Source organism: Bos grunniens, chromosome 29 (genome assembly GCF_055505025.1).
Source record: "Bos grunniens cultivar Pamir isolate PY7600 chromosome 29, Bosgru_T2T1.0, whole genome shotgun sequence".
Lineage (NCBI taxonomy): Eukaryota > Metazoa > Chordata > Mammalia > Artiodactyla > Bovidae > Bos > Bos grunniens.
The window spans coordinates 49,000,563-49,016,835 of record NC_141193.1 but is presented as its reverse complement, the minus strand read 5'-3'; the positions used below and the strand labels follow the sequence as shown (position 1 = coordinate 49,016,835).

Genomic DNA, 16,273 nt, shown 5'->3' with positions numbered 1-16,273 from the left:
GTGCTCTGCAACAGGAGAAGCCACAGCAATGAAAAGGCACATCCTGCAACCAGAGAAAACTCACGAAGCAACAAAGACCCAGCAAGCCAAAAATAAACAAACAAATTATGTTAAAAAAATTAAAGGTCACAAGAAAGCATGTGTAAGGAAACCCAGCTAACTTTCTTTAGCCCAATGTTTGCTAAACTCCTTTGACCAGGAAAACTCTGTCTTCCCCACCCCCCTCCCCCATAACTATTAATGTTTTTCCATTGAATTAAACTCAGAAAGCACTGATACTAGCAAATGCCCTGTTTTCATAATCTTCACATTTTCAGAATCTCATTATTTACATATATATATGGAATCATTAAATGACTTTCAGGAAAAGATTCCCATAATGCTTCTAAACCCAAGGTGGGATATCAAGGCTGCCACATTACCTGTCTGTAGCTCTTTGTCTGTTTCTAGAAATCCAGGCCCAAAATGGTATTTCCTCTCCCCCATGGGAAGTTATGTGAGTTGGACTTTGCAAAGTACTTTACAAAATATTTTCAAAGTAAAGGTAGATAATTTCTGTTAAAGAAAAAGCTTTCTAGCAGTGGCAGATGAGTTGGAATAACTCTTTCCCTCCAGTCACTCTGGGCCAACTTTGATCACAGGTGGGAGCTTTCGTATTAAATAAATGCAAAGAGAAGAATAAAGACTATTAGAATCAAGCCTCCCTGATGGTTCAGGGGTAAAGAATCCACCTGCCAAGCAGGAACACAGGTTCAATCCCGGGGTTGGAAAGATCCCCCAGAGAGGGAAATAGCAACTCACTCAAGTATTCTTGCCTAGAAAATCCCACGGACAGAGGAGCCTGGCAGGCTATGGTCCCTGGGGTAGCAAAAGAGTTGGCCATGACTTAGCAGGAAACAACGGCAAGGCTGAGGCCACTGAGGTAACAGAACTCCCCAAGAGCAGTTGGTTAAGAGCAGTGACTGCATTTCTGACTTTGACCGGAGTATTTCCTTCCACCATGTTCCCTGCATCCTTTAATTCTAGCAGTCTGAAGATATGGAAAGCCTTCAAAAGAGTTGTGAGCAGTAAAGCAGTGTAAAGCCCCTCTAGTTACTCTCAAGTATATACTTACTAACAACCAGGGAGAAGCCACAGTCAACTGGGACAGGCTTTACCCAACCTGGCAAACAGAACGTGATATTTGGCAAACCTGTGAGCAGAGCTTGATTGATGGATTGCCCAACAAAGACTCTCCCACTTCTCTCTAAATCACAAAGAACAAGCTCTTTCCCCACCACCAGCTCCGCCTCTTCCTGCAAGTCTACCCTGGCCAGGGATAGGGGATACCAGGCCACTTTCCTTTCCCATGCTAATGCAGCTCAAACAACCAAATCCTTTGATTTCCCAGCAAAATTGCCTACCTGGGGTCACTCAGCAATAAAAAGGCATAACAAAACTGCAACTAAAAAAAATTAACCTTTATATCCTGCAAACAACAGAATATAACTAAATCCAGAAAGAGTGCCTGTGAGTCTCCATGTCCATGTTTGGAGGGAGCGGATGGAAGCATTTTTAAAGTGCATGTTTCTGGTTTTCTCATCCTTCATTTCTCCTTCAACCCCCTGCGCCACAACCCTCTTTCTTTCCTTACTTCCTTTTCTCCTTCTTTCATCACTTCCTCCTTCCTCAGCATCAGCAGTCCTGACGTCCCACTTCCTCCTCGGCCACCTCCTTAGTGACACAGCCAATATGCTCCATGTGTCCTAGGGTTGGCAGTCTGGTTAATCCCTTCTTTGCTCAAATCAAGCCACAGGTTTCCCGTTTCCCAAGGCACCTGCCTCCAGAGTGGAGAAAGGGTAGGATGCGGGAAATCACTGCACGAGAACCACAGTGAGGCACTACTGAACAGGGCATCAGCTCAGCACACCGCAGCATGGGCTCCCTCGGGCTTTCCTTAACCGAGACTGATGGTCAAAAAGAGAGTTGATCTAAAACCCAGTGAGTCCAAAGTGTGATCTAATCATTTTTTTCTTCAACACACAGAGAAGGTGGGCACCATGCAATTCTAGCTGTCAGCTTAATTTTGCAGTGATGCTAGGAACAGATCAATAATTTGGTTGTGTCGTTTGCCAAGACTAACTGAAGCAGTTAAATTGTGAAGTAGTGAAGAGGTGCACACTCAGTCACTTCAGTTGTGTCCAACTCTTCGTGAGCCCATGGACTGTAGCCGGTCAGGTTCCTCTGTTCATGAAGTTTTCCATGCAAGAAGACTGAAGTGTGTTGCCACGCCCTCCTCCAGGGGATCTTCCCAACCCAGGGATCAAACCCACACCTCTTATGTCTCCTGCATTGCGGGCAGGTTCCTAGCCACTTATGTCACCTGGGAAGCCCATGTCAAGAGATAAATGAATTCAATTTATTAAGCAATAAATTTTAAAGCATATTAAGATGCTTTAATATGGGTAATTTGGTAATTTTAATATGGGTCATTTTAAAGCATATTAAAAGGACCATTGTAAATAGAAAAACAGACATTTACATTATTTTTATAAATCAAAGCAACTAATAAATACACATTTTTATATACTTCTTCAGTGACCAACAGCTATAGTACTGCCCACAGCAATGTTATCCTAGGTTGCAGCCTATGTCTGAGAACTGAAACCTCTCTTTTTCATCTCAAAGAAACCCTCTACACTTGTGGACCTCCAAGAGGAGGGTCTTCTTTATGCTTCTTAAGGTATCCCTTCTTCCGATCCTTCTTTATATTCCTAATTCTGCTCTGTTCCAGGCGTATCAGAGAGCTACAGACTCTACAGAGGCCTTTGGGGACCTCTCAGCCTAGCACTGTCCATTCGTTTTTACTTAGGAACACAATTCACTATAATGTATCATCACTGGAAACCCCTTAGGAAATCTTTTATTCATTTCATCCTTTTTACAGAGTACATTAAGAAAGATTTAAAATAAAGCATTTCACTTGAGATCAATATATTATTAAAGATATTATCATAAAGTTCATTTAATACAATTTTAATTACATTCGTTACGTGTGAAAACAAATTTCACATTTTCCTCCAGTTAATAAGAAGTGCTATTTCATTTACCTTGAGTGTAAGAAAAATAATCATTTGTATACAATTTAAATTTAAAGGATTACAGACACGTTAACATGCACATTGAGGCTTAACTGCACCATATTGTGTCAAAATTTTTTTTAAAAATTAACTTTGTGATCTGATAGTTGAAATGTTTTCATCATATGCTTAACCCACTTTTTTGGGTAATTTTTATGAGCACACACATCTCAATAAATAACCATAGAGTGGATATAAATAATTTTTAATCTAAGTAAATGAAGAGCCATAGTGGATGGAGCAGGCACTGGGTCTTATATTTTTAGCACCTAATATGCTATATAAGCAGAGAAGGCAATGGCACCCCACTCCAGTACTCTTGCCTGGAAAATCCATGGACGGAGGAGCCTGGTAGGCTGCAGTCCATGGGGTCGCTAAGAGTCGGACATGACTGAGTGACTTCACTTTCACTTTTTACTTTCATGCATTGGAGAAGGAAATGGCAACCCACCCCAGTGTTCTTGCCTGGAGAATCCCAGGGACGGCGGAGCCTGGTGGGCTGCCGTCTATGCGGTCACACAGAGTTGGACACGACTGAAGCTACTTAACAAATGCTATATAAGAACCCCGATCAACTCAGCTTGAAGATATGCTTAGTACAATCTTAAGGTTATTAGCAGGATTATCATTTTTACGCTTCTGGTCAGCTTATTTGTATTTCAACATCAATTTTCTTGTTTCCTCTCTTCAACCAGAAGTTCATGAAGGTTAAAAATTAAACTATATATGTGTATTAGTTAGCTATGGCTGTAATAATAAAATATCACAGGATGAGTGTCTTAAACCACAGAAGTTTATTTCTCACTGTTCTGGAGGCTGACAAGACCAAGATCAAAGTGAAGGCGTTTTCAATGCCGTGTGAGAACTCTTCCTAGCTTGCAGACAGCTACCATCCTCTCTCTGAGTCCTTACACGGAGAAAGCTCTGGTGTCATTTCTTGAAAGGCACCAGAACCTATGGGACTAGGGTCTCACTCTTACAACCTCATTTAACCTTTCTCACCTCTTCATACAGCCTATCTCCAGAAACAGCCACACTGGCGTTACGACTTCAACATATAAGGTGGGCACACAAATGTTCAGTCCCTAACAGGATATTGAAGAGTAAAAGCAAGTCAGGTACATATAATGGTCAAAGCATCAGTCAAGTGAGTAAGTTCTGAGCACCATCATCTGACCGAGGATGCACATCTGCCCAGGAAACATGTGCCCAGTGGCTGCAGCTGGAAGGGAAAGGCCTTGTTAAGGAGTCGGGGAAGATGAGCCAGCTGCCTGGGTCAGGACAGGAGCTGGCTGTGTGGTCTGACAGGCACCGCCGCTGGAAACCAGCAGAGGAACTGACAACGCACGGGCCCCACGTGTGGCTCCAAACTCTGGAGTCATCACTTTCGACTCCCTGGAGAAGTTCTGCACATTCTGCAGGACAAGATTAGTGGGCCTGGGTGGTGGTGGTGTCGTCACTAAGTCATGTCTGACTCTTGAGACTCCATGGACTGTAGCCCAAACAGGCTCCTCTGTCCATGGGGTTTCCCAGGCAAAACTACTGGAGTGGGTTGCCATTCCCTTCTCCAGAGGATCTTCCTGACCCAGGGATCGAATCCATGTCTCCTGCATTGCAGGTGGATTCTTTACCGCTGAGCCACCTGGGAAGCCCTTCAATGGGCCCTACCCATTGACTCAATCTCCAAAACTCCCACTAAGAAACTGTGAGTTAAGATGAAGGAAATAAAACTTTCCCCTTTAAACACAACATCCTCCCTTTAGTATACACGTTACTTTCTGTTTCTTCTCAAAGTCTAATCACTAAAGAAATCCAGTTTATTTTACTGGAGGTTGTTAAAGCAGATACATCAGTATGTTAGAGGAATATGCACCAACATTGGAGGAAACATTTCCCAAGGCTCTTTGGCCCAAATTTTATAAAGTAATAAATAAAATAAGTTGACTCAAATTGGATATCCAAATATACACCTTTCCTTCATTTATGGCTCATGAGACAGATTGATAAATACAGTTAGATTGCAATACATATCACATGTCCTGAGCAGTAGCTATAAAAGAAAACATCATTAAAGAGATCTCCATCTCCAAGAAAATACAGCCTATACTCCTACCAAAGAATCCCAATAAATCACCAGAGCTTAAGAAAATAATGTGTAATCATATTTTTTTTCCCAATAAAACTCAGCTGGTTTCCAACTGTACAGATTCCACAATGATGGACAATCTGTTTTTGAGATTATGTTTCTTTAACCAAAGTTAAGCTTTTTTCCCAAGATAATAGGCATTTGATAGTTCCTATTACTTTAAGTGGGCAAGTTTGAGAATCCTAAGTTATTTCAGTTCCTATCTGACTTCTGAACAACAGTGGAAAGTTGCCTCTAAATACACACAGAACTAGAGGCACAGCTGGTGGTTTGTATTTATCAACATGTATTAACTCGCACTACAGTAATTGACCCATCAGTGCAAGTGCTACATCTTGTTTAAATGGTCTCTAACTCTCCTCAATCTTACTACTCAAATGCACTGCACTATAATTCTAATTGGGTGAAAATGCAGCCTGCCAGAATAAAATATTCTCATTTTGGGACAAGACTACAACTCTTATTCCCAAAGTTTACAGAAATCATCGAATATGGTGATCGCATGTACCCCACAACTCTTCACTGGTAAATAAAAAGTTTTAGATGGAAAGAAACATCATGGAATCAAAGTTGTTTTTTTTTTTCTTTGAAGACACATAGATATTCCATTAGTGACCATAGATTGCCAAGATTATATTTCTCTCAGATATTTTTTAAAAATTAGAGAGATCTAATAGATAAGCTAAAGAAGTCAAACAAAAACTCTTCATTCCCATCTTCCCTCAAGAGTCAATTAGTTGAAGGCCTTAGAAATAGAACAATGAGTGAATTCTTTGCAGCAGCAAATTACAGAAGCCCTTACCTTTTAGTCAGAGTAAGTGACAGATAACCAGCAGAATGGACTCAGCAGGCATGCCTGCGGCACACATTTCTCAGCAGACTGTTTCTGCAGCCCCCAAAGAACTGTGCATAAAAACTCCAGCCTGCCTGCTCCATCCTTCACTGTCTGAGATACCCACTCGCTACCACGGTAACAAGAAAGGGTCGAACTAAGCAGCAATCTCAGTTTCTTAAGGACCTTTGTCCTGGAAAAAGAGAAGGGAAAAGAGCAAGGGCTGGGAAGAGGGAAAAATGGAGATGAACAGAGTAATGACTTTCATGAAGGTGAAGAGGTGTATGCCATAAGCTAAATGCACAGCAACCAGCGTTCGAAGCTTGAATGGCTTTGCCTGGAAGTTCCTGAAAGAATCTGCCCCTTACCTCTGCCTCTTAAGGGAAGAAAAGTGTGTGTATGTGTGAGAGAGAAACTGTGTGTGTGTGCGCACATGTGCACACTAGCAAGTGCATGCCAGTGCTTGGATGCCTGAACAAGGAAGGGGAGATGACTGAAGGGATGCGGGGGAGAGGAGGGGGAGAGCTCGGATGTGACCCACATATGGAATGAGCCTTAGAACAATGAGAGCAGGCCAGCCAAACCAGTGCACTCTGGGGCAGCAGTTTTCAAAACAAGGCTTCACAGCTTTGCAGAAAAGGGGGGTGTGGGGAAACACAACACAAACCAGCTAATTGAAATAAGCAACTGGGTACACAATGCACCGTCCCGATCACAGCAAATTGGGACAAGGCAGGCTCCTAGATTCATTTTTCTGCAGCCTGTGGCTTATTTCCCCTTCTCACTAGAAAGCTTTCAGTCCCAAGGGTTTAGAATTCCAGAGGACCCAATTAACACCACACTTGGCTAGCTCCCTGGGATGATCAATATGAAATAAGCTGCCTTTTAGCATCTCCATAAAGTAACACAGCCCGGAAACTGGGTCTGCTGCGTTTTTATTTCCTCCGTAGAGTGACAGCCAAATTGGGGGCAGTGGAGGGGGGTTCAGACGGGGAGCCACACACGTATCAGGCAGTAAAGAAAGACAGAAAGGGTGTGATGAGTTTGTTGGACGTATTTAAGAACCTTAATTCTAATAGAGCTTTTCGGCCAATGAAATCATCTCTGCTGTATCCTCAGGTCTCTCAAGGCTGCAGACTGTTACACATGCAAAGTTTTCTGAACTTTGACTCACAAAGGACTGTCATGATTACTGGCTTCTTCATGGCAGAATTCCAGCGTTCTCTCAAATGATTCATTGATATACATTTTAGAGAACCTGACTTGGTTCCCTCAATACTTTTCATAGCAAGTCTTCCTTAGAAATGGTATTCTTTCGGGTTCTGACACATTTGATTATCAAACAGCTGATTTTTTTCCAAAGCCCAAAGATAAAACATCAAAACCAAAATTGCTAAAGGCAACTCTCCTACACTGCTGGTGAAAATGTAAACTGGTGTAGCCACCATGGAGAACAGTGTGAAATTCCTTTGAAAACTAAAAATAGAGCTACCATCTGATCCAACAATCCCACTCCTGGGCATATATCTGGAGAAAACCATACTTTGAAAAGATGCAAGTACCCCAAATAGACACGTTGCAGCACTATTTGTAATAGCCAAGACATGGAGGCAACCTGCATATCCACTGACAGATGAATAAGTAAAGAAGGTGTGGTACATTTATACAGTGGAATGTTACTCAGACATAAACAGAATGAAATGCAATTTGCAGCAACATGGATGCACCTAGAGATGATCATATTAAGTAAAGTAAGTCAGAAAGGGGAAAACAAACATCATATGATATCATTTATTTATGGAACCAAAATACAACACAAATGAACTTATTTAAGAAAAAATAACAGTTTCACAGTCATAGAAAACAAACTGAAGGTTAGCAAAGGGAAATGGGGTTGGGGAGGGGTAAATTAGGAGTGCGAGATCAGAAGATACAAACTACTATATATAAAATAATCAACAAGGCCCTACTGTATAGAAGAGGGGACTATATTCAATATCCTGTAATAAACCATAATGGAAAATAATAGGAAAAAGAAATATATATATATATAAAACTGACTCACTTTGCTATATATATATATACCAGAAATTAGCACAGCATTGCAAACTAACTATACTTCAATTAAAATTTGCTAGATATAAAAATAGGAACCATTGTCAATGAGGGTTCCAACCCATCAGCTCTTCACTTAGTAACATTTTACTTCTAGCACAACTAGTTTAATTTGTAATTTCAAATTCTTTCTGCTTTCTGTCCTCTGCTTACTCTGAAAACACAGATATTTAACCAACCCATGAGAGAAAGAGAGGGTATAGCAGTAAAACGTTCTCAAAATACACACACACACACACACACACACACCCCAACTGTAAAGTCCAGGAGAGAAGGCAACTTCAAAATAAATACCTGTGTCTTTTGTTACAAGTCTAATCTTCAACTGTCCGTGGTAAACTCAGGGTTAGAATACCTAGGTTTATACCCAGCTTTAAACAAAATCACTCTGATAAAACCACTAAACATCAAATTTCCATAAGAATAAGCTCAATTTAAAATGTTCATAGAGAAGAGGTCATTAGTTCCCCTGTTACAGAAGGTCCTAAAGAGTTAAATCACAGAATATGAAAACCTGTGCTTAAAAGGTTTTTAGGCAATGACACCAGCTGAGCAGGGAAATAAAATTAGTAAGTGGCGGGAATGAGGAGCTGTCAACACCAGTCCCTAACTCAGGCTCCTTGGCTTGATCCTGTATTTCATTTAACACAGACTTCTACATGCGGATGATTGGCCTCTTCCTGTGAGGTCTGGTACTTGAAAATCTGGGCTGTGAGCGTATCTGAGAGGCATGATGAGGTGGGATGAGCTGACGGCCGGGCTGGGGGTGGGATTTACAAGTGTCAGCTGTGCCTCCAAGTCAATTCATGGCACGTTGCTTGTCAGGGTCCAAAGTGTGCTCCTCTGGGCAGTGACCTTTCGGATGCAGCAAAGCTGATCTTCCGACCAAGCGTGACTGCTGACAAGGGTGCTTTTTATTTGCATTTGCTTTTATTTGATTCTAACTTTTCTTAGTCGAATAGTGAACCAAACCCAGTGAAGGAAAACTTTTAAATACTTGATTCCAGCTTCCACTTGATGTTGTTTTCTTCTAGGCTGTTCTGAAATGTGAGTCAGGATATAAATGGACTGTATCATCTTGTGTGGGGCTGCCTCAGGCCAAATAATTCCCAGGAAGCAGGAATATTTCAGGTATTGTGTGACCTGTTACACCACGTGCAGGACCCTCTTTAAGAAACAAATATAAAACTATGAATTCAAAACCATCACTCAAGAGGGAAGGGATAAAATATATACAAAATTATGGCTGATTTGAATTGTTATATGGCAGAAACCAACACAACATTGTAAAGCAATTATCCCCCAAATTAAAAAACAAAATTTAAAGATATCATGCAAAAAACATTTTTAATAAATAAAAAAAAAATAAGTCAGAGGTTTTTCGAAGAGGTCCCTGAGAGTGAAGTGTTCTAAAGCTGAAGCTTCCATGACTTCATGGTAAATATGCACTATTATCATTGGGATCTCACTTAAGAACAGCCTAAGGGTGGGAAGACCAGAGGAGGGCTGGTCCTGGGTGGGAAAACCCGGACCAGCCCTCCTCTCTTATTGGTAATGATGAGAGGAGACAGCAACCTTGAGAAGCTAAAAAATGTAGTCTGAATATTCAAGTAAAATTATAACAGCAAAGGGGCATCTGCATGTGCTTTAATTTTCTTAGAAGAGGGACTAGGTATATGCAGAGACAGGATATGATGGAATCAATGAATCCATTGGCTCAATGGAGCTTAATGTCTCCTAAAAAAAGAAAAATTTTTTTTTTTTTTTTATTTCAAATTTATAAAACAGTTGAAAAACTAGCACAAAGTGTTCCCATATACCCGTCACTCGGGTTTCCTAGATCTCACATCTTATACAACCATATAACAATTGTAGGAAATTAACACCGATGCTACACTGTTAACAAATCAACAGACTACTCAATTTTTGCCTGTCGTCAACCCTTTGCTGGTTCAGAATCCAATTCAGGAGCTGCCACTGCATTTAGCTGTCCCGTGTCCTTACTCCTTACATCTGTGTCCTGTGTCCTTAAACCTGTGGCATTCCCTCAACAACCATCACTTAGACATTTGAAGAGTACTGGTTACTTATTTTGTAGAATGTCTCTCAATTTGAGTTTACATTGTGCCTCCTGATGACTAACTCAGGGTGTGTATTTTTGGAAAGAATACCATAGAAGTGATGCTCTCCTTTCTCCTGCATCAGAGCAAGCATTACACGATACTGATATGTCAGGCAAAAATAACTGATCATCTGGTTAAGGTTGTGGTTGCTAGGTTTCTCCACCGTAGAATTACTATTTTCCCTTTTTAATGTATTCGTCTCTCATAGGGAGATACTGTGGGAACATGCAAATATCCCATTTCTCATCATACATTCATGCACTACTTTTAGCCCCACTGATGATTATCTGTGACGATTATTGCTATGACATTTGCCAAAGGACGATTTTCTATTTATATTATTCCTTCTCCATTTATGAATTAGAATTCTACAGTATGAAGGAGCTGTCCCTTCTAAAACATGGACTTTTAAAAGAAAAAACTATAAAAATGTAATTACTCCCTAAACAACCTAGTTGATTTATATTACACACACACACACACACACACACACACACACACACACATAATATCACCTCTCTGGACCACCTGAATTTTGGATGATGGGAAATCTCTGAAGACTTTGCTTTCAACATTCTGTTGGCATTTCAATATTTTTCAGCAGCTCCACTGCAGAGAAGGAGAGGGTACAAGATGCAAGGAAAGGACAGAGAAATGCCAACAGTTTCCCATTAGAAACTGAGGCTTACAATGAGGGAACTTCGAAACAAATGGACAATCTTTCCTACAAAGGTTGAGCAAGCAAACTTAGCCAATATGTCCCATTTATGTCCTTTTTCCGGTCCAGAGTTGAATTCTGAAACTCACACTGCATTTGGTTGTCATGCCTGGGTTGGCCTGATCCATTTAAAAGATTATTCCCGCCTAGCATATGTGCCCACCCTGCCAAAAAGACCCACAGAATGGCCTACATGTGACACCTCATGCCTCCTGCCCACAGCTCCCCACCCACCACGGATCCCCACGTCTGTGCGACATCCAGGAAGTGCCTCGACCTACCTCCTGCAGCTCTATGAATGATCGGGCTTCTCTGAGTCCCAGACGAAGTCATCCCCTTTCATTCTTCAAATAACACCCTTGCAGAACCGGACAGACCTCATCTTTCTGACCCGGGTGTGTCCTGATCAGAGACAGGAGCCAGGTACTCGCCCTCTTTGCCCCTCCACGTCTACAAACAATTGAGAGACAACCACAGCGCTGATTGACCTGACTGGCTTTTAGACTGAAACTTCAGTCATACAAACATAGAAGAAAGCTTAGCCAAGAGGAAATTCTGTGAGAGCAAGAGTAGATAGTCATGGCCAAAATTGGGGCGCACTCTCACCCCCTGTACGCGGCTTCTCATTCTCTCTCCCAACACCTATACAGGAGACATACGGGCCCTGAGGTTTGGGCCTGTACCAAACCCCGTCAGAAAGACTGAGAAGGGGACTGAGAAGTAATTGCTTTCCAGAGAAATTACTCTGTCATTGACATGTAGACCCAAGAGGGACCCTGATTCATCAGGCAGAAAGAAAGGTGGAGGTCAGCAAAGAAGTTAGCCAGCCCCCTTTGGAGCCCCCACGGAGACCTGCATTATGGCTCACTCCTCAAGCTGAAGGACCAGAAGACCACCTGGAGAGGATTAAGGAGGGAAAAGTCTTCTGAGGAAAAGGTGAGAGAGTGCCTTGAAAACCACATCACACAGCTCCCTTACTTTTTAGGTACATACTCTACAAACCTTTAAAATCAATAGATCACCAAACAGTATGTCACCAAACCCTATGGACTCTCCATCAAAATCCCTCCATAACCATGCAACTGCTGAAACAAGCTTCTATATGGATTATATTTAATAGGATGGAAAACCCTCTAAATTACATTTTAATGGGCTGTCAAAACTTTCTCTAGGTTTTCAACACCAGGTGCTAAATTTTCATCCAACATGAAATGATTATGTGATGAGGTGAAGCCAGTCCACCCCCTGCTACGATAGCATGGTTTCTCTGACTATTCATCTCATGAAACAAATCTTTCATAAGGGGGCAAAATTAAAGAGCTAGTTCAGCACCTAGGCTCTGTTACTGGAATTCTAAGCTAAACCATACAAATATTGTTCTTAAATCCATTTATACGGTGAGAATTCTAGACTCTATAAGAGCAAATTACAGAAGCAATGCCTACCACTTGGTTCAAATTCTTCAGGGCCTAAGGTGATGCAGACTGTTAGTCCCTTTAACTATGTTAGTAAAGTATTCCAACGGCACTTTTAAGAGTTGGAAAACTAAGCACTCTCAGATGTGAACCTTTGAAAATCAGTCACAAGATACAACCATGTGGGCTGGTGCATGAGACAGATCTCTATTCAACAAATGGGGAAATAACCCCATTACCACGCAATTAAGAGAGGGAAAATGGAAGCGAAAACAACACAACAGAATTTTAAAACTATCACCAATCTTAATTTTAAAATACATTTTATCTACAAAGTAGTACATAAATTCCTTGTGAAACTGATTTTCATTTAAAGGGGAATCCATGCATTAAGCCAGGTGGTCCTAGTGGTAAAGAACCCACCTGACACAAGAGAAGTGGGTTCTCGATCCCTGAGTCGGGAAGATCTCCTGGAGAAGGGAATGGCAACCCACCTCAGTGTTCTTGCCTAGAGAATTCCATGAACAGAGGAGCCTGGCGGGTACAGTCCATGGAGTCACAGAATTGGACACCACTGAGCAACTAACACTTTCACACATTAAAAATCAGCACAAACTTAAAATTATACTGGGGATCTCAGTCCTCAGTAATTGGCATGGACCAAGCATCCATGAACAAATGATACTCTGGTAGAAGCTAAAGATCTCTGATCCAAATTGCAAACATCCCAGAGAGGTCAGCACCCCTGTGACTCACAATCTATTTCTCTACAAGCATCCACTCCATTCATTAGCTGTTGCACTAAAATAGAAGATGACAAACCCTGAATCTCTGCTTATTTCCACCCGTGTTATTAAGTAAACACCATTTTTGTGAATAAAATGAAACTAAACCCACATACACAAAATGACTTCTTCCCTTTCTTCAAAATCTTATTAACTTAACACTGCCAGAAAATTAATCAACACAGTTGTTAAATGATTAATAAAAATAGTGATTATACAAATACATTCTAACTTGAGACTATTTCTCATTCAGAATCAACCTATGAGTTCTGTTTGGATTTTCCTGCCAGCCTGAGAAAAAAATGTTTATAAATGGAGAGACTGTAAATGCAGTGCCTTCTGTGCTACTATAGAAGTTAGATAACAGTCCACAAAGGGGTGATTTCTACCCATTGGTATTAGCAAATTTTTCTTCTTTTCCCTAAATTAAATTCAATATACATATAAATGGCACTGAACCTGAAAGAAAAAGTAAGGAAATAAAACAACCTTTTCAATAACAACCCTTACATGAGAAAAGGTTAGATAGATAATTACAATTTACATCTACACAATGAACTGCCAGAGTTTTTCAGCTGATTAAATGGTACTCTAGTTCATTATATAGCCATGCTGCAGACAAAGGCCAATTTTTTTCCTTAGAATTTCAGTTTCTGTGACATGAAACCAGCAGGAGGTTTGAATATTATCCCATAGTATCTTTTCATTTATTTATTGTTAATTAGAGGATAATTACTATATTGTGATGGTTTCTGCCATACGCCAACATGAATCGGTCATAGGTACACATATGTCCTCTCCCTCTTGAACCTCCCTCCCAACTCTCACCCCATCCCACTGCTCTAGATTTTCACCAAGCACCAGGATTCGAGCTCCCCACGTCATACAGCACATTCCCCCTGGCTATCTGTTTTACAGACAGCAATATATATGTTCCAGTATTACTCTCTCAACTCGCCCCACTCTCTCCTTCCCCAGTTGTGTCCACAGGTCTCTATTTTTGTCCCTGTCTCCACTGGACCGTCTTTCTAGATTCCATATATTAATGCATCGATATTTGTTTTTCTTTTTCTGCTTTACTTCACTCTGTGTAATAGGCTCTAGGTCATCCACCTCATTCAGTTCAATTCAGTTCAGTCGCTCAGTCGTGTCCGACTCTCTGCGACCGCATGAATTGCAGCACGCCAGGCCTCCCTGTCCATCACCAACTCCCAGAGTTCACTCAGACTCACGTCCATCTAGGCGATGATGCCATCCAGCCATCTCATCCTCTGCCGTCCCCTTCTCCTCCTGCCCCCAATCCTTCCCAGCATCAGAGGTTTTTCCAATGAGTCAACTCTTCGCATGAGGTGGCCAAAGTACTGGAGTTTCAGCCTTAGCATCATTCCTTCCAAAGAAATCCCAGGGCTGATCTCCTTCAGAATGGACTGGTTGGATCTCCTTGCAGTCCAAGGGACTCTCAAGAATCCACCTCATTAGAACTGACTAAAATGTGTTCCTTTTTATGGCTGAGTAATATTCCATTGTGTATATGTACCACAACTTTTTTTTTTTTATTTTATTTTATTTTTAAACTTTACAATATTGTATTGGTTTTGCCAAATATTGAAATGAATCCACCACGGGTATACATGTGTTCCCCATCCTGAACCCTCCTCCCTCCTCGCTCCCCATACCCTCCCTCTGGGTCGTCCCAGTGCACCAGCCCCAAGCATCCAGTATCATGCATTGAACCTAGACTGGTGACTTGTTTCATACATGATAGTATACATGTTTCAGTGCCATCCTCCCAAATCATCCCACCCTCTCCCTCTCCCACAGAGTCCATAAGACTGTTCTATCCATCTGTGTCTCTTTTGCTGTCTTATCTATTCATCTGTGTATGGACAGCTAGGTTGCTTCCATATTCTAGATATTGTAATTAGTGCTACAGTGAACATTGCAACTCATGTGTCTTTTTCAATTATGGTTTCCTTAGGGTATTGGCTCGTAGTGGGATAGTCGGGTCATATGGTAGTTTTATTTTTTTAATATAAATTTATTTATTTTAATTGGAGGTTAATTACTTTACAATATGGCAGTTTTAAAGGAATTTCCATACTTCTCTCCATAGCTGCATCAATTTACATTCCCAGCAACAGTGTGAGAGAGTTCCCTTTTCTTTGCACTCCCTCCAGAATTTACTGTTTGTAGACTTTTTGATGATGGCCATTCCGACTGGTGTGAGGTGATACTTCATTGTAGTTTTGATTTACATTTCTCTAATAATAAGTGATGTTGAGCAGCTTTTCATGTGTTTATTAACATCTACATGTCTTCTTTGGAGAAATGTCTGTTTAGGGCTTCTGCCCACTTTTAAATTATTTTAATTATTCCTTTAATTTTTATCCCATAGTATTTTAAAGCTCATGGAAAAATATTTCCATCTTTTTTAGTCTCAACCTCTTAAGCTAATGATCATTAATGAGAAATAAGGTAATAGCACTCTCTTATGGGGAGATGGTTATATATACAGTTGATCCCTGAACAAACATGGATTTGAATTGCATGGGTCCACTTATACATGATTTTTAAGGAAGGCCAGAGGGTCAACTGTGCATATTTGTGCGTGTATGTGGGTGTGTGCACACACGTGCACATCTCCATCCCTAAAGCAGAGATTACAGGAGTTAATACCCTGACATTTCATTAGGACATGTCAGTGGAATTCTAGAAGGTTCTGCAGAGTTAGGCTGTACCCTGAATTATTCAAGGCTTCTATGGACCCTTTAGAAAGAGGGATGTAGCTTAATGTAAAACACACACACACACATACTCGACCTAATATAAGGCATACAAAGATGATCCAGTTATGACATCTGACACTTCAATCATTCTGATTCTCATACTCCCCTGTAATAACTGCAGGAAATTACAAGCTCAGTTGGAGCAGAGGAACAATAATAACAGCTTAACTGGCTGTTCTGAGTCCCAAGGCCAAGAACAGTAGGTATAACTGTCTCCACTGGAGACAGTGATGA

At 41.0% G+C, this 16,273-nt stretch overlaps 1 protein-coding gene across 2 annotated transcripts in view; it reads right to left on the bottom strand.

Annotated features, from left to right (window-relative positions):
- FAT3 (FAT atypical cadherin 3) overlaps window positions 1-16,273 on the bottom strand; it is an 805,898-nt gene that overhangs the window by 684,740 nt on the left and 104,885 nt on the right. Inside the window, exons 1-2 of one of the 2 annotated variants that reach the window (XM_086383384.1) lie at window positions 11,660-11,892; window positions 11,335-11,503 (exon numbers count right to left, since the gene is read on the bottom strand). The exons of the other annotated variant lie outside the window; for it this stretch is intronic. Of the exons in view, the coding sequence (XP_086239510.1) occupies window positions 11,335-11,386 (52 nt within the window). The 5' untranslated portion in view covers window positions 11,387-11,503; window positions 11,660-11,892. Of the gene's footprint in view, window positions 1-11,334; window positions 11,504-11,659; window positions 11,893-16,273 lie in introns of those variants that run through there. 2 annotated transcript variants of the gene reach the window in all.